The 24,039-nt window shown below is 32.5% G+C and overlaps 1 protein-coding gene across 2 annotated transcripts in view; it reads left to right on the top strand.

Annotated features, from left to right (window-relative positions):
* CDH18 (cadherin 18) overlaps positions 1 to 24,039 on the top strand; it is a 340,967-nt gene that overhangs the window by 304,311 nt on the left and 12,617 nt on the right. For both annotated transcript variants that reach the window (XM_029217299.1, XM_029217297.1), the window contains exon 9: positions 5,017 to 5,134. In XM_029217299.1, the coding sequence (XP_029073132.1) occupies positions 5,017 to 5,134 (118 nt within the window). The remainder of the gene's footprint in view (positions 1 to 5,016; positions 5,135 to 24,039) is intronic.

Genomic DNA, 24,039 nt, shown 5'->3' with positions numbered 1-24,039 from the left:
TGCTCTTGGATCAACTGATCCTTCCCCTGTGGATGTAAACATCTTCTCTGTAATCGAAAATGCTAGTCTCAGTTTTCTGGCTTGAACTCTCTTCATATTGGCATGTGACCTTGAATTTTTCCATTGACCTCGCGTGTTGTCCACATTTTGCTCATGAGGAAGTCCATTCAGGCATTCTCACTGGCCATGCTCTCCTCTTAATGTCACATTGTTAGCCTGGGTCCCTCTGTTTTACCATCCACACTGACCACCTAAACTCTGTAGCCTTCCTAAGAAGTAATTTAATGTGATGTTGACAAGCGCTCTCTTAATCTCTAAAATGAAGAAAATTGTCAGAATTTCAGGGCCCTTCCAAGCCTCAGATTCTATGAGTATATGACTAGATAAGTCTTAAATTCCTTTAAGTGTGGGTTGTCCTGTTCTCCTCAGGTGAAAAGTTATTCCATTTTTTAGAGAGGGCTAAATCTGTGACAAACTGTTTCTTTTGTGAGTCCCATTAACTATTTATATAGTATTTATGTTTTTTTCATATAACTGTTACTATTTTCAAGACATAATTGCTAGACCTAGCCCCCCAAATTTCTAATATATTTTTTATGTGATTATTTCTTATTCTTTGTAAACTATATTCACATTTAGCATCATTGCTGTCTTTAGTATTGCATGATTTTAGATGTCACTGTAAGAAAACTGGATTCTTTATGTTATCTGAGCTTTTGTTTCCAACTCTTTCACCAAAATGAATTTAGACTTTTCATTGAGGGAATAAAAACATCATTTTAAAAGTATTGCTTATTACACCTGCATTTAAACAAATCATTACCCATTCATGTAGTCAATTGTATGATTAACCCATTACAGTGGAAAATTGTCTGAATCTTTCTATTATTTAATTTTGAAGTCTTTTGTTCATTTACTTTTATGGTTGTAGCATTTCTGGAGAAACTGTATATTTTGATGCAGAGTTGGAATAGGAAATTATGTAAATAATGATTTGTGAAATAGCTTTTCTGAAGCATATTTGTATTGCCACAGTTCCTCTTTCTATGACAATTGCTTTTAGAATTACAGACACTTCTGTTATGGTTGTTGTGCATTTAAATGTAACAGCATGTGGCTACAGCTGAGACTGGTCTTTTCTGAAGGCAGAGGTTCAAACCACATGTAAGAGCAGAGTTCAGGTCGATTCAGGTATCAATATAAACTTCAACAATATATTTCTCTGAGTTAATATATTTTCCTGTTCTGAAAAAAATTTTAAGTACCTTGCATAAAAAAATACTAAAAAGAAAATCATGCATGCATGAAATTTGAAATCAGTTCCCAAAGAAGAGTGAATTCAAAATAGTTGAGATGTGCCTGTACCTAGAAACTTTGAGAAATAACAAAGGGAATGCTTTCTGTCTTATTCGTATTGACTTTTCCCTCTGTATTTTTTCTTTTTAAAAGTAAACTTAGAAAACATAACATATAAAAGAAAACATTTTATTACATAACACCAGCCTCTGCCCCCATGATATCCATGGTATTATTGATATTATTAACAGTACAACTTTGTATGAAAAAAGTTAACTAGATCAGTAGAGATCTTATATCTTACCAAAGATAAACCGCAGCTAAATAACAAAAGTTGGTATTATTATCAAATAAAATGATCATTTGAGAGCATATTATAAGGCAAGCTCTATTAATTAAAAGAAGATGCAATGTGTTCCATAGAATTTCCTTTTTAATTTGCTTTAGTTAGGGTTAGCTCATTTACCAAATAGAAGACTATGTTATTTGTATAAATTTCTGACACTATTTTTCCTAATTAAAGTACTCTAGAAGTGATAGATTTTAAACGTTTTAAACACATTTAAACAAGGGGATACATTTATTTAATAAGAGGAATATAAAATTGGTTTTAATTATTTTCTACCAAAGGTGAATCCTTATTCATGGACATTATCAAAAAATTCTGCTAGTAATTATTTGTAAATATCATCAATCAATTTGAGTTTTCTCTCCCTTTGTTAGAGTAAATCTCAGATCTTTCAAAATAATCAAATACGTTATGTACTTATTGCATAATGTGCAAGTGATAGAAAACATTTGAGTCCAGTTAGAAGGAAAGAGAATCAGAAAATAAATTTTTTATGGATCATACATCACCAACTAGCTGCACAAACAGAGAGCACAGGTAGCACAGTGTAGATAAATAAATAAGTCTGAAAAAATGGTAGAAAATATTGATGAATGGAAACATGGCAATTATCTGATATCTGCCAGAAGTTTAAATCTTCTAAAAATCATAAGCATGTTAACTTCTTAGGTACGTTTTCTATTAAAAGTCTGAGGAAGCAAATGGAAATCCCATTTCCTAATGAAAAAGTGATTAGTAAAACAACCAAAAAAGAAATTGAATATACCTTCTCTCAACAAAAGAATACCTAGGAGTTCTAAATTAAAAAAAAAAAAAAGACCAACATACGTTTTTAGAATCATCTCTCAGAAATATTATGAAAAAATATTTAAGTACAGATACATGTCCAACACTTCAACAAAAGTTCAAGATGAATCATTCACTCTTAAACAAAATGTGGTAACCAACTTATCATTTACTATGTAGATGAGACTGAGAACCCTTTCTGAGGAAGAAAAATTTGCCATAAGTGAGCTTCCTGGTAAATTGAGATTTGAAATTACCTGTATAAAAATGGAAGGGATATTTATATTTTAGAGATAACAAAAAAATAGTAAACATAATATAATATGAATTATATCAGTGTTTAACAAATTGAATAGGCTCATGTTTGTAAAAATTTAAGAAAATTTAAAATAAGTGATAAATTAACTTTGAAATGAGAAGAAAAGAAAATTGTTCCAAAGCATTGATAACAGAAAACATAAATAGCTCAGTTTATATAAATTAATTGTTCTTTACCAATCCCCTCCAGAGTTACATTCTAGGATAAGAAGTGAACTTGTAAATGTGTCAGTATGTTATGAGGTATCATTGAGGAAATAGGATTGTAAATTGCAGAATCACAATGAATGAAGAATAAGAGTGAGAAGACATTTATTTTCTCAAAGAAAAATTTATACGGCTGTCCCTTAGAATCTGTGGGGAATTGGTTCCAGGACCCCGCCCCCCTCAGGATAACAGAATCCACAAGTGTTCAAATCCCTTATATCAAATGGTGTAGTGTTTGCATATAACCTACACACATCATCCCATATACTTTAAATCATCTCTTATAATATCTTATAATACCTAATACAATGTGAATACTATGTAAATTGTTGCAAATACAATGTAAATGCCATCTAAATAGTTGGCACAGCATGGCATCAAGTTTTACATTTTGGAACTTTCTGGAACTTTAAAAAATATTTTTGGCCCATGGTGGTTGAATCCACAGATTCAGAACCACAGACATGGAGGGCTGACAGTATTTGTTTTATCTAACCCTGAAAACAACCTTGAAAATTTGATATTTTATTTCAATTTGATACTAAGTAACTAACGTGTAGAAAATGTAGTTGTGTTCTTCAGATTTTGCACACTCTAAATGCTATGGAGCTTTTCCTGTGCTTGAGAAAAATCATAAAGATTTCTTCTGATTATCCATCAGTTTATTCTATTTATAGTCAAAAGGGAATAACAAGAAAAAAAAAAAGATCTGTTCAGATACTTGTTGTGCTTTCAATGAAAAAAAAATCAGCAGCTATGTAAATTTTCAGTTCATAGATAAATAATATGGAGGGAAATAATGAAGAATGATAGAAACTTCTTGGAATATGTAGGGAGAGGGGCTTTCACCAGGATCTCCTGTTGAGAAAGCAAATTCTGAATGGTGATGGGAAAGGGCATAAGGAATGAGCCATGGGCATATATGGAGGAAATTGATCACTTTTATACCTTGAAGCTCTTTCTTCACTTTCACTTCATGAAAACACATGCTCTTCTGTTCCTACTCTCCCTGACCACTCATTCTCAGTACCTTTATATTCCTCCTCATCTCCCTCACAAGCTAACAGTCTCAGTACCTGGAGAGGAATTTAGGTTTTAACTATGATGCATTTTGGTGGATTATCTCACCTGTAAAATATTGAAATACGGTGAAACTGAGTAAAATGTTCTTAGAAATCATACCAATTTTTGAAATGCACGTACTATATTTCATATGCAGGAAATACTATTTTTCTGGCTCTACTTTCTCTCTGTTTTCAATTTCTCTAAGGAAAAGCTAGAAAGAGTACACTTGAGCATTAGGATACTAATTTTTTTTCAAAAGTAAAATATCATCTTGTTTGTTTCAATATTACTTTTAAAGATTGTAATGACTCTAACGATCGGAATGTGTACGCTGCTCTTAGGCTACCTGGGATATTTTTTTATATATTCTAACTTTCTCTGTTTCTTAATGTGTGTAAAGTCCAAATTTGGGTATTGTTTTCTCTCAACCACTAGGGATTAAAAAATTTCCTAAAGCTCTGGGTGGTCTAGTTTTACCTCTGCCAGATTTTTACAGATTTGAGGCACATCACACTCCTTTTGGGACGCAGAGTCCTTGTCTCTAAAATACAGGGGCTGGATCATGATCTCAAAGGTCTCCTAAAACAAAAAATTATGACTCTAGTGCTTTTTCATTTGCTGACTGAGACCAACATGTACAGAAAGGCTGTTCTACATCAACACTGGAATATTGGTATTTGTACAAACCATATTTCACGTCTCCCTAAACAAGCGTTCACACAAAACCTTACAACTAATTGGCCCCAAGGTACTGTGGGTAATAAAGGAAAAAAAAATTAAATGTTTGTGCCATGCTAGAAAATAAAGTGTGAATGATTATATGGTGTGCCATAATACATTTCTTAAAGTCTAATGCAAGGGAGAGCAAATTAGCTCATACCTTTACTAGAATAAGAATTTGAAAACACTCAAGTTGGATATTGAAAATGTTATAATATTAAAATCAAGGGATGAAGCCAAATTAAATTTACTATTTAATTTTGTCTTTTCTTTAGGTTATTCATACCATCAGTGCCACTGATAAGGATGATTTTGCCAATGGACAAAGGTTTAACTTCTTTCTTGATGAGCATCTGTCTATAAACCCAAACTTCACTCTGAAGGACAATGAAGGTGAACATGAATACATATATTTTTTGATCTTTGTGGTATCTGCTTTGACTTGATATGGAATAAGCCTGAGCAGCTTTGCTTTATTCTTATATACTCATGAACAGCTTGCAAATCAACATTCAAAGTCAGTTTGATGTTAATGTGTTATGATCCGTGAATAGCTTGTGTTTAAAATTGAGCCATATGTACAAATAACTTTCAATGAGTTTATTCAGAAGCATCCCTTTAAACAAGAAATCTTCATGTAATATGCTCTTGGGCAACTTTTAAGAGAAATCTTAGCTGACAAACATGTTTATGAGAACTGCTGCAACTGCTAGGAGGTGGAAAAAATTTAAATTAGGATAAATGAAAAATATGTCCTAGGGAGCATTAGAAAAGGAGCTGCAATGTTTGAAATCATCTTGCTTTAGCAAGGTTATCAAGATGTGCTGTACAAATTATATTTCCCCTTGTTATTATGAATATTTTTCCAAAATATGGGTAGATACATATGCATAATTACAGAGCACTGTGGAAATTTTTGAATTATTTTTGTTTAAACTTCTTATTGTGTAGAGAAAAAAGAACATAATAACTAGAGAAGATTCACCATGATTTAGAATCCTGATTTGGTAGATTCCTCAAAGTTGTGTAAAAGTCATTCTTCCGTATGGAAGGGAAACAGCAAGCCACTCAATATGTACAGTGTTCTGACTGGCATCAACTTTCTTCTTCTCAAAAGTAGTTTTTGATCACATATATCTGAATATACTGTTATTTAAGATTTAAGACGTGCCTCAGAATCACATGAAAGAAACAATAGCATGTACATTTTGAACTAGTTAATTCCTTCTCTGTACCCTTCATGTAAAGCATTTTCAAATTCAAGCAAAAATAAAATCACTAAATGACAGCCCACTAAACATTTTTTCCATTATCCCTAAGCTTCCTTAAATAATCATAACAGGGATACTAAATTGTGCATGTGGCCATAACAAAATTCATATAAAAATACCAAGCTTGTTTGTCTCTCTCAGTTTAACTATCCCTGTGGTCAGCTGTACTTATGGCAATACATATTTATCCATGTTTGTGTATGACAAATTGTATTAAATTGACTATTGAACATTTATTTACATCTGAACATCCAACCCTACAATCCCAAATGTATTTAAATATTATAATTAACTATGCTAAATATCTGAAAATCAATTCATATTTTCCCATATTCAAATAATTGCATAATTTGGAGAGCATTCAACTTTCTGCTTTAATAAACTGAAATTTACTATATTTAGAAATACATATTTAGAAATCATATTTCAGTTGAATTTTTTCCATTCCAATTAAAAATGTATTTACATTTTAAAAGCAATTTTAATTTGATGATATTATAAAGAAAAATTGACTTAGATCTGAAGATGTGTTGTAATCAAGCTATTTAATGTAAATAACTCCTGAAATATTTTAGAAAAACAAGAGAATTTTACTGTTGTTGAAACCTATATTAGTGACTAAAAGTCCTTCATTCAAGATTATTATGCCTGGAATTTCTCAATTTAACTAATGAATACATTCAAAAGGTCTCATTTTAGTTATATGACAACATTACCAGTGCTGGGAACTAACATTCAAAAAATTCCCCTCAAATATGTACACACTTTTGAAAGTGTTTATAATGCTGATATAAATTTTTTAACATTTATTTTAACCATATATATGAATGCTTTAAATCAGCTATGCCATCTCAAGTATGTGATGCCTGTGGGCAGTTGTATGGGAGTAAAGATGTTTTAATTTATTTTAATATTCATTTAATTTATTTTAAACATTTTTGGGAATTGATGAAATTATATATAACACAAATAATTTCTTTCAGATAGAAAAAGCAGCAATGTTCTTAAAAAAAGATACTAGCACATAGGTGAAAACACATGCTTGAGCAAACAGCCTTGTTTCTGCTAGATAAGACAAGCCACCAAACTTCTCTTAACCTCAGTTTTTACATCCATTAAGTTTGGGTTTGAAATATCTACTTTGTAGCATTGGGGGAATTAATGGCACTGTATAAAGATATTGAGTCAATGGGCTTCCCTGGTGGCGCAGTGGTTGAGAGTCCGCCTGCCGATGCAGGGGACACGGGTTCGTGCCCCGGTCCGGGAAGATCCCACATGTCGCGGAGTGGCTGGGCCCGTGAGCCATGGCCGCTTGAGCCTGCGCATCTGGAGCCTGTGCTCGGCAACGGAAGAGGCCACAACAGTAAGAGGCCTGCATACCGCAAAAAAAAATTAAAAGAAAAAAAAAAAAATATATATATATATATATATATATATATAAAGAGTGAAGATGGCTTTTTCTCTAAACAGAAGGCAGTTATGGATAATAATTTATAAAGATGAAATTTAAAATGGAATAGTCATACCAAAATGAATATATACATATATTCATGGGTACATAAACATCTCTCTGGCCAACAACCAGAAAAAACTACAAAGAGTAAGAGTCAGCAAGTCCAGGCCTACTGGATCCTGCAGCTTGGTCATTGCATTCCGTGAGTTAGTAAACATTTACATGCCCCCAGAACATAAAGAAATCTAGAAGAAAAAATTAAAACCATTGTTCTTCTGTGCCCCCTGCTTACATGAATATGAATATTCAGGGAACAATAGAAGCCAGACAGAGACTCCAAGCCAGGATGAGTGATCAGGAAGCCATTGGTTTAGTGGCATCTCCAAAACTGCTTTATGGCAAAGAGTGAGTAGAGACAAAAAGCTGTTTCTAAAATTAGACAGAGAGAAATGCATATTGTTGTGTATGATAAATCTGAAAGTCAAAAAATTAAAAGATAGTCAATAAATAATAAGAAATAAATCAGAAAATGAATTCACTCTGAATCATGCAAAATACATAAATGAACAGAAAAATACTTGAATATTAGCATGTTTAGCATTTTCAAATTAAGAAAAAGAAGATTGTTTTTAAAAAGACTGAGAAGTGATTACATGAAATGAGACAATGAAAGAAAATATTTATATAAAAATAATTTTAAAATCCTTATTAAAATAAAACTAGAGTTTTTGCCTAGATAGAAAAGTATATAAAATGACATGAAAATATATAGATGTTTAGTGTTATATACATAATTATATAGAAACATACAGAAATTAAAATTTTGTTTATATATATATGTATGTATATATGTCATGTATACATAACATATATATTAAAATATAGGTATTGAATATATAGAAATGTATATAGAACTATATCTAGAAATTACATAGATTTAGTTATACATATAGACTATATAGATATAAATTATCCATACATTTAAAATGTATGTGTAAACATATATGTATATATACATGTATGATGTATATATGTATATGTGTATGTATATGTATATGTTTTATATACACACACACAGATACAAGGAGAAAACAATAAAAAAAACTTTACTTCTAGACTGGGCACAGAGAGATTTAACAAGTCAAAAGTAAAATCCATTAATTCAAGCAAATAAAGTTCAGATATGTCAAAATTTTTTAAAATTGTGAGAACACATAGATATGGAGTATAAAATATTTGGAAGAATTAGAAATTATAGCAACAAGCAATATATGTAGATAAAATTGCATGACAATTTTTCAAGGTTGAAAATATGTGGACCCTCATGATTAACATGAACACCAGGGACTTCCCTGGTGGTGCAGTGGTTAAGAATTGCCTGCCAATGCAGGGGACACAGGTTCGAGCCCTGGTCTGGGAAGATCCCACATGCCACGGAGCAGCAAAGCCTGTGCGCCACAACTACTAAGCCTGTGCTCTAGAGCCCATGAGCCACAACTACTGAGCCCATGTACCACAACTGCTGAAGCCCAGGCACCTAGATCCCATGCTCCACAACAAGAGAAGTCACCGCAATGAGAAGCCCACGCACTGCAATGAAGCATAGCCCCCACTCGCCACAACTAAAGAAAACCTGCGTGCAGCAACAAAGACCCAACACAGCCAAAAATAAATTAATTAATTATTTTAAAAAATTGGATATTATATAAAAAAAAGAACACCCAAAGGCAAGCAGGAAATCAAATCTATACTTGAATATGCCAATTTAAAAGTGCTAAACCTCAAAGATAAAGAGAAAAAATATGTAATCAAAAGGAAAAGGCAGAATATTTAAAAAGCAATAATAATTAGATCTAAAGTAGATTCCTGTTAAAAAAGAAAAAAATAGATGACAGAAGTTGATAACAATTATATGCTCAAACTGCTAAAGGAAAATAATTTCCTATTGTCAACATTCTCTATATTTAGTTAGCAGTGGTAAGCTATCAGGAATTAAGGGAGGACAGTTATTAAAGACTTTTTTCCAATGTATAAGAAAAGAAACTTTTAAATTTTTAGCTACTGACATTTTGGCAAATATTGTATTAATCTTTGCATTCAGGATCTCTGCAAGAAATAATAGACAAAAAAGCCTTGCAATTAACATTTCATTTCAAATGTTAAAACTTGAAGAGTTAACACTAGAATAATAGTTAATAGAATAAGAGTCTGTAATTTCCAAAGCAAGGAGAGATTTTTAAAAAGTTAAATAATAAAACATTTCATCAGTAGAACAGAGGTCAGAAAGTAGAATAAAAGATGCAAAATAGAAGCAATGACAATTTTATTTGAAGTAGAAAGTAGTTCAAATATACCATAGTCACAGATTAAATATCATTTTTAAAGATATTTTATTTTAAAAATAGACTGTTATATGCTGCTTACAAGAGATATGCCAAATTCAAAATGTAGTAGGAAATTTTACATGAAAAGTTAGAAATATTTAGCTATTGCTTAAAAAAACAGCTATTGCTGAAAAAGAAAACAATTCCAAAACTAGTTTTCTTAAAATAAAGCACATTTATTCATTTATTTAGCTCACATTTCTAAGAATTAGCAATTTCTGATGGGTTCAGCTGGACAATTCTGCTAGTCTCAGGATATTTCAATCACTACAATTAATCTGCAGTGTACTGAATGTTCTCCTCAGTCCAAAAAGATAAAACAAAACAAAAATAGAACAAAAGAACAATAATAAATAGAAACAAAATATAAGGTTATCATTGTTAACAAATGAGATGCAATTGTCTTTCTGAAAATTTAAAAGAATCCACAGAAACATCTTAAGAAACAATTGGATAGATTGCCAAATTTTGGAATACAAATAAATGCCCCAAATGGCTAGATTTTCTATATGTAAAAAACATGAATAAATAGCAAATCAGATAAATGTAAAATGGTAAAAACAAATCAAACAAATTAACAAAAAACTCTTCTAAGATCATCAGAGAAAAAATATCCAATAAATAATGTTCAAGTCACCATTATGAAAGGCAATGTTACTGAAAATATTAAAAAAACACAAAAATAATATATTTACCCCATTAGTAAATCAACACTCAAATTTCCAAATTAATATATAAGTTAAATATAATTTTTATCATAAACTGAATTTAATAATCTGTTAATAAAATGCAAATGGTAAAGGGTTGAGAAAAGCAAGAATGTAGGAAAATAAGAAAATAGAGGAAAGAGAAGAAAAGAGGGCATATCCTAACATATCAAGATATTATAAAGATGGTAAAGATTTACATCTCTATAAAAGGAAGAAATGGCTATCAACTAAAGCAATGGGTGTTTGGAGTACCTTTTCTTTGAATGGATGTATTTGCTTTGATAGATAGGATTCTTGCTTTCTAGAACAGAATGTTAGCTCAAGGAATAATCTGTTAATTGTTTCCTCTAATTATTATGGAGATGATATTATAAAGATATAAAGGTAGTGTAAACCCTGACAGCTGGCTTTTCTTTTCTTTTCTTTTTTTTTTGTAATGTAACTGCGTGACTAAAATTTGATTGATTGACAGGGATCCATTTCAAAGAAGCAGCCATTTCAAAGATGGCTGTCTTGAATAAACACATTGTCAGCCACTAGTAGATAGAAAGACAGCTTCCCCATTCCCTTTTGTTCTAGAGATTTTGGGGTGATTTCAGTAACTGATCATTTGGGCTTTTTTTTTTTTTTTTCTTTTCCCCAACTTTAAATTCCTGTTCTTATGTTTTAAATTCATCTGTAAAGAGTGAGCTTGAGAAACTCTAGGCCCCTACCCTTGACCACAATAAAAGCTGAATCCCAGAGACATATACCTTAATAGTGTTTATGCCTGGAATCATAGCTAATGTCCTCATATCAACTAAGAAGATTTTCCTCCATCTATACCCTGGTGGGATTCTCCTATTCACAGCCCAGATCTGCTTGATAAATACTTAAATTTAAGGTAATGTTTCATGTTGTTCCAGTTCTTTGCCATCTTTGTTAGATCTCTCCTGCCCTATGTTTTATCCCTCATTAATTTGGAATCTGCTAATTTATCTGAACATTACAGAACAAATGTCTTCTTAAGTGTTCCATCCTACGTATATAAAAGTTTCTTTATTTGGGGCTTATTTTTGTTTATTATTCACTGTGACATATGTTAGGAATATACTGGTAGAAAACACTAGCATGTAACTAACATTCTGCTCAAGGAAGCAAGTGTCCTATCAAATCAAATACATGCACTCAAAGAAAATGTGGTCTGCTCACTGATTTGGTTGATAGCTGTTTTATCTTTTTTTTTTTATTTTTCCTTTTATAGAGATATAGATCTTGTGAAATTCTCTATAATTTCTTTTATGTTTTCTATCTTTTCTTTCTCCCTCTATTTTCTTGAACATATTAATCTTAATGATTTTACAATCACTTGTCAGCTAACTCTACTTTCTTAATAAAGTGATAAATTTTCTTTTTGTTTTTCATCAAGGGGACTGGGGAGACAGGACTGGGATATAATGGTTTTGTTTCTTACTATCTCTAGCAATTTTTAGTTGGGTGTCACACATAGTGTCTAAACATAGAAGAGCCTCAAATTGTAATATATTTCTTCAGAGAGTGTTTGCTATTTTCTTAGATGAACAATTAGAGAGGGGCATCATTACAGGTGAACCTCAGAGACATCTTGGGTTCAGTTCCAAACCGCCACAATAAAGCAATTATCATAATAAAGTGAGTCACATGAATTTTTTTATGCTCTCCAGTTCATACAAAAGTTTTGTTTACACTATACTGTAGTCTATTAAGTGTGAAATAGCATTATGTCTAAAAATGTACATACTTTAATTAAAAAATACTCTATTGCTAAAAAATGCTAACCATCCTCTGGGCTTTCAGTGAGTCATAATGTTTTTGCAATAGTAACATCAAAGATCACTGATCACAGGTTACCATAAAAAGTTATACTAATAATAATGAAAACGTTTGATGTATTGTGAAAATTACCAAAATATGACATAGAGACACAAAGTGAGCAAATGCTGTTGGGAAAATGGTGGCAGTAGTCTTGCTCGATACAGGGTTCTCTCAAACTTTCAATTTGTAAAAAACCCCACAATATCCAGGAAGCACAGTAAAGCAAAGCAAGATAAAAGGAGGTATGCTTGTACTTTAATCCAATCAGAGTAGGATTGAACTAAGTCAAGGCTAAATCAATGCTAATTTGCAGTTTTCTTTAGATTCAGCCTGTCTCTGAACTATCCCTTTCCCTAAGGCATGGCCCTCTAGGGCTTTCAACTGAGAGCCTGTTTGTGCACTAGGGCCATTCACCCTGGTCCCCTACCTTAATCACTGTCTGTTCAACAGGAAGAGATGGAAAAAAAAAAGCTCTTCTTTTCCACTTAGAGTTTTAGATCTCTGCTAAACTTTCAATTTTAACTTTCAATTTAACGAATATCTTTAGGGAGAATCAGCCATGTGTTTAAGGCCCCTTAATTTCCAGTATGACTGTGGGCCCAGGAGGGTGGGAGAGAGGGAGACGCAAGAGGGAAGAGATATGGGGATATATGTATATGTATAACTGATTCACTTTGTTATAAAGCAGAAACTAACACACCATTGTAAAGCAATTATACACTAATAAAAATGCTAAAAATAAAATGATTGAAGGGCTAGGACATGGCACAAAAAGCTAATCATTTAAAGATCGAAGCCAAAAAAAAATAAAAAAATAAAAAGGCTCGGTTAAAAAAAAAAAAGTTCTATTTTCTCTGTCCCCAGCTTGGAATTCCAGCCTGTTGTTAGCTCCTAATATAAACAAATACATTGTAATCCACAGTTCAACTTCCCACATTTTTGCCCTCTCTAGAATTTTACCCCTCTACTTACATCACTTTAGCGGTTCTCTAATGTTAGTAAACAGAAATTTCCTTGAAGATTTCAGGCTTTTCTCTCAGTTATCAGGGAGACTATTGGTTAGTCAAAAACTACTGTTTTATCCATATTACGTTTTATACTTCAAGAACCATTTGGCAAGTTTCATTAAATAGTTGGGATATAAACTGGGCTTGGAAGAAAGCTCATAGTTCATTAACAGTCTAATTATCATTAAGATGTTGGCTGCCTGGTTGTTCATGTATATGCTACAGATATTTGTTCTTAAAATTTTAATTAAAATTAGTTCAGAATCTCATCCTATGTACTGAACAAAACCAAGATCCTCTCCAAAATTTCTGAGGATTATATTATGCGAGTAGGGTATACAACATTGTCACTTTTTATGCCACTCACCAATTCAACCATTCTTTTCTCTATTTCTCTGCCTTTTGTTTTTTTGTTACTCTTCCATGCCTGCTATAATCTTTCTCCTCAAAGTACCATGTGCTCAAAGCACAAACTATTACCAAAAGTAGAATACACAGAGTTCAGGGAAAGAGCAGCCCAGCGTGGCAGTTATCTGAAAGGGATAGCAGAATGAAGAAAACTGTAGCCTAAAAACTGATGTCAAACTCATTCCTTTTTAAAAAAATCTTTACTGAGATAACATGTACAGCTAAATAAACTTAACCTATGGATGAATCCTGAAAATCACCTCCAAAGCACAGAGGCGTTGAGAATCACAAGAAGATATTTAGGTACTGGCCCAAATCTACCAATTAAATCTTACTGTATAGGAGGAATCCATTCAGAGCTCAAAGAACCTCCCTAAGTGGATGATCAGAGAACACTGCAGGGTCATGCAGGTTGAAGGACAGAGGCGGTTAACATATAGTGTGGTGTACTTAACATTAGAACGAGAAAACCATACTTAAATATCTAAGGAAGCCTTTTCGAGTTGATGCATGAAAATATTACCAATTTAAATATTCGGGTAAGGTGATAAAATTCAAATGGACACTGCTAAAACCTGAATTAGTAACCAGAAAGATCAAAGAGGAAGCAACACTGCCCAAGAGAACATCGCTTTCTCCATCACAGCCTCACAAGGTGAGCTGGGAGGTGGAGTCGTTGTCCTTGGGCACCTCCCTGCCCCTCTGAGTCTTGTGGCATTTAGCTGCCTCTCCTGGTCCCTGTCATCTACCAAGCCCCCCTTTTTGCCAAAGTCTTGGGAGCACTTTCTCCATCCATACTCGAAATCATAACTGGAAAAATTCAATGTCCATAAACGCAAGTGAGCCAGCACTTCAGACACCCAACACTCAATACCCCACAGTGATCACCAAAGCAGATCCACGTCTTTAAATGACAAATGAGGTTATTTGATACCCTGCACCTCCCTAATCCTAGCACTTATCACACTGTGACCTCTCTCCCATTTAGACTGTAATCTCTGTGAGGAGAGGGACTTTTGTCTGACTTATTTGCTGCTATATTCCTAACTGCTACCAGAGTGCCAGACACAGAGGAAAGTTTAGATAAAAATTTGTTAAATGAAAAAAAAGGAAAAAAGAAGGAGAAGGAAGCAACATAGAAGAATGTTTCAGAGTCTGACTCAGGAAACCAGTTGCCTGAATCTGAAACCAGGTTCCTCTGCTAATTATGTGTGAGGCCATAGCCAAGTTCCTGCTCTCAGTGTGTTTCAGCTTCCTCTTTTGTCAAATGGAGATATGGAAGCAATTACTACCATTTCATTTTTTTTTTTTTTTTTATGAAGAGAGATCAAAATACAAAGAAGTTGAAATCATGCACAAAGTGCTATAAATTATAAAGGGCACAATGAAGATAACTAAGAATTAAATAAATAAATAGATGGAAAAATAATAATGAAATATCTGAAGGAATTACCTTGAGTGAAGGAATATATGGGTTTTAGATCCAAAAATATGTATAGTGTCCCTAACTTGAGAGATAAGAAATCATTTTACAAATTTCCAGACAATGAATTTAAATTGTAAAGAGAATAATCAGTGCTGAAGTACTCATTTGCAAGATTCAAGCTAATAGTCCATAGACCTTGTTTTAGTGACATTTCAAAGAAACAACTACAATAAAATACATCTCTGCCTATTTAAGATGACACTCATATGACAATTAAGGAAGGGTATTGTAAAATACTGAATGCCTCAGAAAATATAAAAAACGTGTCAATTACAGTAAAGTTCTATTGACAAAATATTTGGAGCTATAACGAACAAATGAAAATAAAATAAAATAAAAATAAATTTATGAAAAAGTAAAGACAGTATAGAACAAACAATATATGATTAAATATCAAACAGAAATAATGATTTGAGTAGCATATATTCTTATAGAAAAGCAATAATGATAATATGATAGGATATATAATATTTCTTAAGAAACGTCTATGAAATGCACTTTGAATATTTTCAGTAAGAATATATTCATGTATGGTATTGAATTAAAAATGAAAAAAAAAACACCTGAAATACACACACACACAGACACACACACACACACACGACTCAGACCTATCCCCTCCCCTGACATTTTACTTGGGGCTGTCCAGTGTGTTCTCCAGCCTCACACTGTATTGCTATTTACCACCATTCTTATTCTCCTTTCTTAGAATGCTTTCCTCTAAAAGAAATTCTATAGTCAGCTCTTAACATTGTTTTTTTTCCTTCCATTCAGTCTTCAAGGCATTGTCTGCTGTGTATGAGGCAGTGATCTAAGCTGTCCAGATGCAAGGAAATAAAACACATAGCTCCTGCTTTCAAGTGACTCTCCATCTATTTGGGAAAATAAAGATGAAATGAAATGTAACTTGCAATTGAAGGCAGTGAAATGTGAGTTACTTTAGAGAGATCACTGAAAGTCCTATAATTAAAAGAAGTGGAGCATGATTTGACTTTACAGGATAGAGTCCATTCCTTCATGTAGAGTGGATCAGAGAATACTTTTCAATGAAGTGGGGAATGAAGACAGTATAGAGGTGACAGAATGCAACATTAATCTTAAGAATCTAGCTAGGGAGATGTGACAGAGCAGAGACATGAGCATTTTAATTCACTATTAAAAACACTAAATATTAAGCACTGTGCTGTATTTTGTGCTCCCCCCAAACAAATAAGATATTCTGCCATTAATTCTTTATTTGCTATAGTACCAAACTGTTGCAGATAGAAAAATTTTTGCTAAGCAACCGTCTTCAATATTTATCTGGAAAGTTATGACCCCTTACCTATTAAATAAGAAACATTATGATTTGGAAAATAGCCAAGTGACAGATTTCTATTTTTTTAACAACATATACAGCAAAACGTATATTGTAAATATGTTTTTTGATAATGACCTTATTTTTATCATTAACTAATATACTGGTAATAATACAATTTTATTTAAAATTAAAGACTGGAATTCAGATGATAATTTTTAAGTTACAGCATTTAAAAATTATATTACCTTAAAACAACAATGAAAGTATGATATGTTTTCTGATTAAAATGTAGATTTTTCTATAATCATCTTCTCTTTAAATTGTGATAGGTAAACATTTCATCTTGGCATCAAAGAAATCCATTGTATAATTTCAACTTTTTAACCAAATATCTATAATAAATGTACTAAAGCCATAATGTCATAAAGTCTATGAGTCTAGGCTTACCCCCAGGAGGGTCTGTGCATACAGTACCTTTGTTCATTCATTTTGTAATAGAAAAGTGTATCCTAATCCACCAATATAAAATCATTAATCTACAAGTCTTTTCTGCTTCATGATCTTTATGCTGCCTCTTGAGGGACTAGGTTTTATTTGATGCAAGATTTGCCAGACTAATTCCTAGGCTTAATTCCGACTGTCAAGTGCATTTGTAAATCTTACAGATTTTAGTAGGAGAAGAGATTATTTTTAACTATGTATATGTTTGTATCTCTTTGTTTTCAGGGTTCTAAATCACATTTCATGTGCCTTTCAGATTGAAAATCCTTATCGTAATTTAACTGATAATTTGCTATCAAGAACATCTACTGCTCATATTTGTCTCTAGATTATCTTCTTTAGATACATGTTTTCCACTTCTGTAGACATTTCCAGTCTTTAAGAATGAATGGGTTCACTAACACAACATTGCAAAGCAACTATACTCCAATAAAAATTAATTTTAAAAAAGAAACAAATGAATGGGCTCAAATAGCACACTCTTTTTAAAATAGTGAGTGAACTGTGCCAAAAATGACCATTTTAAATCATATTAAATGGAAGATTCTGTAGACTGTCACTTTCACCTTGTTGCAGAATTTGAAGATGTTTTTTCCCCTTGGTTTTATTACTTTTTATTATTTCCTTGTAATATTACTTTTAAAAGTGAAGGTCTTATTATTTATAAGCTTTATCATTTTTAACAAAATACTTAATAACCATTGTCAGAAAATACTGATTTTCCTTGTGGCTGTTTGGGTTTGGTGAAGGAATATCTAAGTTTATGTTGCATTGATTTTAAGATAAGGGATATTTTCAAATTTTACTATGAGCTGTTAAGAAGATGTCTTTTGGGGCATTTTCGTTCAGATTTCATAGTCCACTGATAGTGAAATGCAGTTTTTTAGTTTGATACATATTGGAAATCATGAGAAATTTTACATTTATTTTGTACTTCTTTGGCATTGTCAGATCCCTAGTAGTTGATATTCCCATCATTTATTTTTGTCCTTCAAATGAGAACTCACAGCTGGTATTGTAATGTGCTTAAGGTCTCTATAGATTGCAACCATTTAAAATTCTGTTTTTTTCCACAGGGCTTCAAGAGACCATTTAGCATTTTTTCTCCCATTCCTAAATAAAATAGCACGTACACAGTCTGTCCTGAGAATATAGTTGCAAATGATGCCTCAAACAGTCTTTATGGGGTGTGGGAGCACCTGTGCCCCAAGTCACTACTGTCAGTGATGAGGCTGAGACACGAGACACGTTGTTTTTGTTCGGCTACTAATCTCCTTTCTCCTCCTGGTCAAGTCTCAGTCTTCACTTACTAGCATTTACCTAGTCATACTTGATAGACTCACACTATCCTTTATGGGAAGGCAGAGATTCAAAGCTTGACTAGTGAGAAGGCAAACAGTCTGTAAGCCATCATGACACCAATATGGGAAAGGGTGATTTGCAAATGTAGTGGTGTGTTTTAGTGAGTCTTTTGCTTTAGATAGAAAAATATGGGTTTGTTAGCCCACACCTTATCTAGTGATTTTAACCTCTGTTGACTTTTTTTTTTTAACTTTCATGTATTTTTTTTCTAATGGGTTTGTCAGCCCACACATTATCACCTTCTTATATTCCTACTCACAGTGACAGCAGGAAAAAAAAAAGGAAAACAGAAAAAAAAACAAATAGCTGACACATATTCTAAGCAATAAAAATATGACCAATTGGGCCATTCTGTGCCATTTTGTTTTGCTTTCCTATTGTGAAAATGTAGGTTACACTCTTTTGCCTTAATTCCTTCCTTGCTCGGAATCACATAAATGCTGCAGGAGTCATCAGCTCTACCCTGTGCCTTAAGGGGGTAAAAATTTATTTAAAAACAGATTTTTAAATAATTTTAAGAGCAGGAATATGCATTTGCTTTTTCAGTCTCTCTAAGGATTAATCTTTAGAGTTTCCTTCAGTGTTTATAAATATCATGACTCCATAATTTATTGTACTTGACTCATCCATTTCCTACTAAAAATTTAATATTTATTAAAGGTATGTGATAAATATTGGGTAGAGGGTTTCTGTTGAAATTCATGTACTTTATTTTTTATTTTTTTGGTAAACTGCTGTTCTCTGTACTTCTACAGTTTCTGCAATTATTATATTATTGTGATATGCTTATGAATTATTTTAGATTTGGGGTTGGGTTTACTTAAAAAGCTGTTTTTCTTCTTTATTACCCTATTTATCTAAACTAATGCTCTTATGCAAATTTATATGTTTTTCATGAGTAGATTTGCTGATATTCTTCAAGATTCATATTTTTGTTTCATACGTATTCATGTTCTTTTTTTACGTCACAGAGTCTTGTATACATAGATAGACATAATTAATAGCAAAGAAGGTTGAGCAGTTTTCAAATGTGGTTTTCATATGTTGATAATAGATGGTAGCTTCTTTTCAGAAAAAGCTGTTTTCGTGCTGTGAGTGGAGGAATAGTGCTTAAGAGAAAATGGCAAAATAAGCTTAGAATAGCTAGCTAGTCTATGGCATCTGATGAAATATGGATATTAATACAGTAATTACCAACCTCCTTTGAGAGCTTAGAGTTACCCTATATACTTATTGGGGTCACTTAAGATGGTTACAACTATTTACCAGCGTTGTTTATGAATCTGAAAGCAGAGTCTTTAGACAATGTATGGTTGTATTTATCTGGGATTTAAAAAGCATCAAGAAGGAGTGTGGCAGGTGGTCAAAGGGGTGACATTCCAGGGTGCAAATATGAACATAATAACATATTGGATCATGCATTTGTGGTTTGGCAGAAACACAAGTGAGGCCAGGAGAATGTTTACAAACTTAAATGAACTTGCCGAATCCAGTTGAAAATTGAAATTAGGGTAATTCTAGGATTAAAAGAATGGGAAGTGAGGAAACAGGAGAAAAAGAATCAACCTTCAGCAGAGAGCATGAGGAGATCAAGATAGATTAGTTCATTTTGGTTTTAATTTCTTAATACATGTCAATATAATGAGGAAACTGTAAGAGTAGACAGGCTCCTGCTGAGTGTAGTTCAAATCATTATTTATCAAGTACCTGTTATGTGAAAGGTACTTTGCAGGAAAGCAAAAGAGCGTTGTTTCCTGCATGGGCTCTGATGATAGTTAAATTATGAATGGATCTTATTGCTGCTGGAAGACCAGATAAAAATGAAATGCTATGAAGCCATGCATATTTATCTCTTCGGTGGAAGTTAAGTTTCTATCTCCCAGCTTTTTCTTCAGCTTTTAAAAAAAGTTTAACCCAATTACAGAGTTACATCTGAAGATCTCAAATGTTTCTGCTATTGTGATAGATTTGGAAATATTACTTTAATAGTCTGCTAGGCTATACTTGAGACAAAGTTTATCTTTATGTTTGCATGATCAAATAAGGAATTCGTTGAAATGGCAGGGAGGGTATGGGCATCTGATAGTTTAAGAGTTTTGAAGAACACATGATTTTTTTTTAAAATCAATTAACCATAAACATAACGGTTTATTTCTCAATTCTATTCCACTGGTCTCTATGTCTATCTTTATGGCAGTACTACAAGGTCTTGATTACTATAGCTTTGTAGTCAGCTTTGAAATCGGAAGCATGAGTCCTCTGATTTTGTTCTTCTTTTTCAGGATTGTTTTGACTATTTGAGATTCATTGAATTTCCATTTGAATTTAGGATGAGTTTTTTCCATTTCTGCAAAAAACACCATTGGAATTTTGATAGGGACTACACTGAATCTACTTTTGGTAACATTGTCATCTTAACAATATTAAGTCTTCCAACCCATAAACATGGGATATCTTCTCATTTATTTAGATATTTAATTTCTTTCCATGAAGTTGTATAGTTTTGGGTATACAAGGCTTGTGCTTCTTTTGTTAAATATATTAAACATTTTATTCTCTTTTATGCTATTGTAAATGAAAATTTTTTATACACCTTTATTGGAGTATAATTGCTTCACAATGCTGTGTTAGTTTCTGTTGTACAACAAAGTGAATCAGCTCTATATATACATATATCCCCATATCTCCTCCCTCTTGAGCTTCCCTCCCACCCTCCCCATCCCATCCCTCTAGATTGTCACAAAGCACCAAGCTGATCTCCCTGTGCTATGCAGCTGCTTCCCACTAGCTATCTATTTTACATTTGGTAGCGTATATATGTCCATGCTTCTCTCACTTCTCCCCAGCTTCTCCCTCCTCACCCCATGTCCTCAAGTCCATTTTCTATGTCTATGTCTTTATTCCTACACTGCCACTTTTTTTTAGGTTTTAATACTTTCCAAGATATAAGGTAATTTTGGACTTTAATGTAGGATGTGTTTTTGCCCAAGGGAGTATTTTAAAAGTATGCCTTATTTTAACTTAAACTCTACTACAGTTTATGAAAGTAGCACAGAGATTAGAACCTTTCAAGATCGTTCAAACTATTGAACAAAGAAATAATAGAGCACATACTACTAGTTCAAGAAAATTATACCTGAATTTTAGAAACACAGTGTTACTTGTATTATACTGTTGTATTCTGTAGCCTTCTGTCCCTATAGAAATGTAGAAGTTGGAAGTGTATCTATCTACCCAAACTTGTATTTTACTGTAATATTTTTTGTGTGAAAGATCCCCCCAAAATTATCAATTATGAAGTCCCTGGACTTCCTATAATTGCAAAAATAAAATTTTGTTATTATTATTGTTTTTCAAAGGACTCAAAATTTCAATTCTTTCACAGTCATCACAATGATATTTGTAAATATCTCCATGATTCATCTATTGTATATCTGCATGGCAGTCTCCCTGCTTCCTCCTATATATGTCCATATCATTTTCTGAACAAAATGGGATATGCAACAAAATAAATAATACATTGTCATCTATTTTGAAAGACCAAACCATGTTCAAGGCTATTTCCACATTGCATCAAAGTTATAGTTGCTGGGAATGTCAGGAAAATATTGATTATATTCAGAAAGACATTAATTACTAACAGAGTTTCCCAAATTTTTCTTTAAATTTCTAAGTCATTTCAGGCCCCTAAATTCATATAAGACATGTAGAATTTTCACACTGTTTGTTTCAAAGATTCTTCATATGACACACTTTTCTAACACTTTTATTGCAGTCAAGGTCTTCTAAACTGGGTTAAAGTATCACTTTTAAGATAGTAGACCCAAATTTATGCACTGTATTCCAATGACGTCTTCCCAATAAAGATCTGCATAAAAATTCCATATCATTATTGAATCCTTCTGAGGCTGTTTTAGATCTATTGCCTCATTGCTACATTCAGATAGTATATGTATTAGAAAATAATAGATGTTACTCAAAATCTCTCCCATATGATACTTTTCAAAGTGTACTGTCTAACACATATCTTTAGTTCCTGTCTTGTTAGCTTAAGGTCTTTGTGCTAGCTGTTCAAAATCTCCTTAAATCTTAATCCAATACATTAGCTATATTAGCTTGGCTTCCAAGTGTTCTATAATATTCTGTCTTCATCCAAACTCTTGACAGTTAGAATTAAGAACAAAACTTGGGTACACATTATTAGAGATTGTCCTTTATTTGACATTGATAATTAGCTCTTCTCATCCACAGATTTTACATCCTGCTATGGTTTCCTTTTATTCAATTTATATTAATTTTTTATCCAGTTTAAAGTAGTTATGCAAGACTTTCTGTAATACTTGTTTTATTTTTTAAACATTATATTTCAAGTTAAGAGATTTGTTTTCTTCTTGTCACCTAATATTTCAGTTTCAGCAAGACAAAGTTTGTTCTCGTATGTATATGTATAATTATGTGTGTGTGTGTATGTGTATGTACACACACACACATATATATATATATATCTTCTTATCTCTTTCATTTTATTTCAAAGTTTTCTTGTTCAAGTTCAGTGAGCCTACTGCCAAGTACATTTTTTGCAGTTCCAGGGAGATATACAATACCCCTTGTCAAGAGTTCATTATTCTGCTATGCTAAGCCTTTCTGGGTAGGAAGCTCTTTGTTTCTTGAATCCTCTTTTCTTTTCAAAAGTCAAACCTTCAGCTGGAAAAGTGAAAGAATATTGTCATGTCTCCATGTGTGAGAGCTTTCTATTTGAGAACTTAAAATGCACTAGAAACATATTCAGGCTTTCTTCTTGTTTCTCATCATGTTTCTGATTGCATTTCCAATAATTATCTTGAAAAAGAACATGCTTCCAGATTAAGAATGTAAAGTGGACACGAGGCTAGAGCCATGAAAGAGAGTCCCCATCTACCCCTGCATGTTATCATGTCATTCCACACATTATGATATTTACTGAGACCAGGGACCAGTGTCTTACATCTCTTCTTCAGAGGACCAGCAGTAAGATTCTCAAACGTGTTTGTGCCTATGAGCCCAAGTTCAAACCTTTTCCTTAGGCTAAGGAATTGTGCATATATGCAAGTTTATATTAATCATGAAGCAACATCCTACACCTGATAGGTGTGCTTACTCAAAGGTCAGGTTTCCAGGAGAGTACCTGTGATAGCTATACTCTTAAAAACACACATGATGCAGTTTCTCCTCTTTTTTTTCCCATCATTCTGAAACCTGCTTCAGAGTAAGCAATTGACACACTTTTCTTTAAACTTCTCTTCTTCCAGTTGAGAAAATATTTTAAATAACTTATTAGATTATTTATTTATGTTCTATAACAAATCTTCAACAACTTATACATATATATGTGCATATATGTGTGTATATAATTTTAATTTACATATATAATGTGTATTATTCATGTTTTATTACCTGCGTTATATTGAATATTTGAAATATTCATTATCTTTCTATTGCATTAGTTTGGCAATGTACAACCAAGAGAATATAGCTGTAAGGTATTGTATCATGACTATCATAAACATACTCATAATTTTAAAAGTTCCAATTTTCAGAATAAGA

Source organism: Monodon monoceros, unplaced genomic scaffold (genome assembly GCF_005190385.1).
Source record: "Monodon monoceros isolate NGI ecotype Baffin Bay Population unplaced genomic scaffold, NGI_Narwhal_1 Super_Scaffold_12, whole genome shotgun sequence".
NCBI lineage: Eukaryota > Metazoa > Chordata > Mammalia > Artiodactyla > Monodontidae > Monodon > Monodon monoceros.
This window is presented reverse-complemented; position numbering and strand designations above follow the sequence as displayed.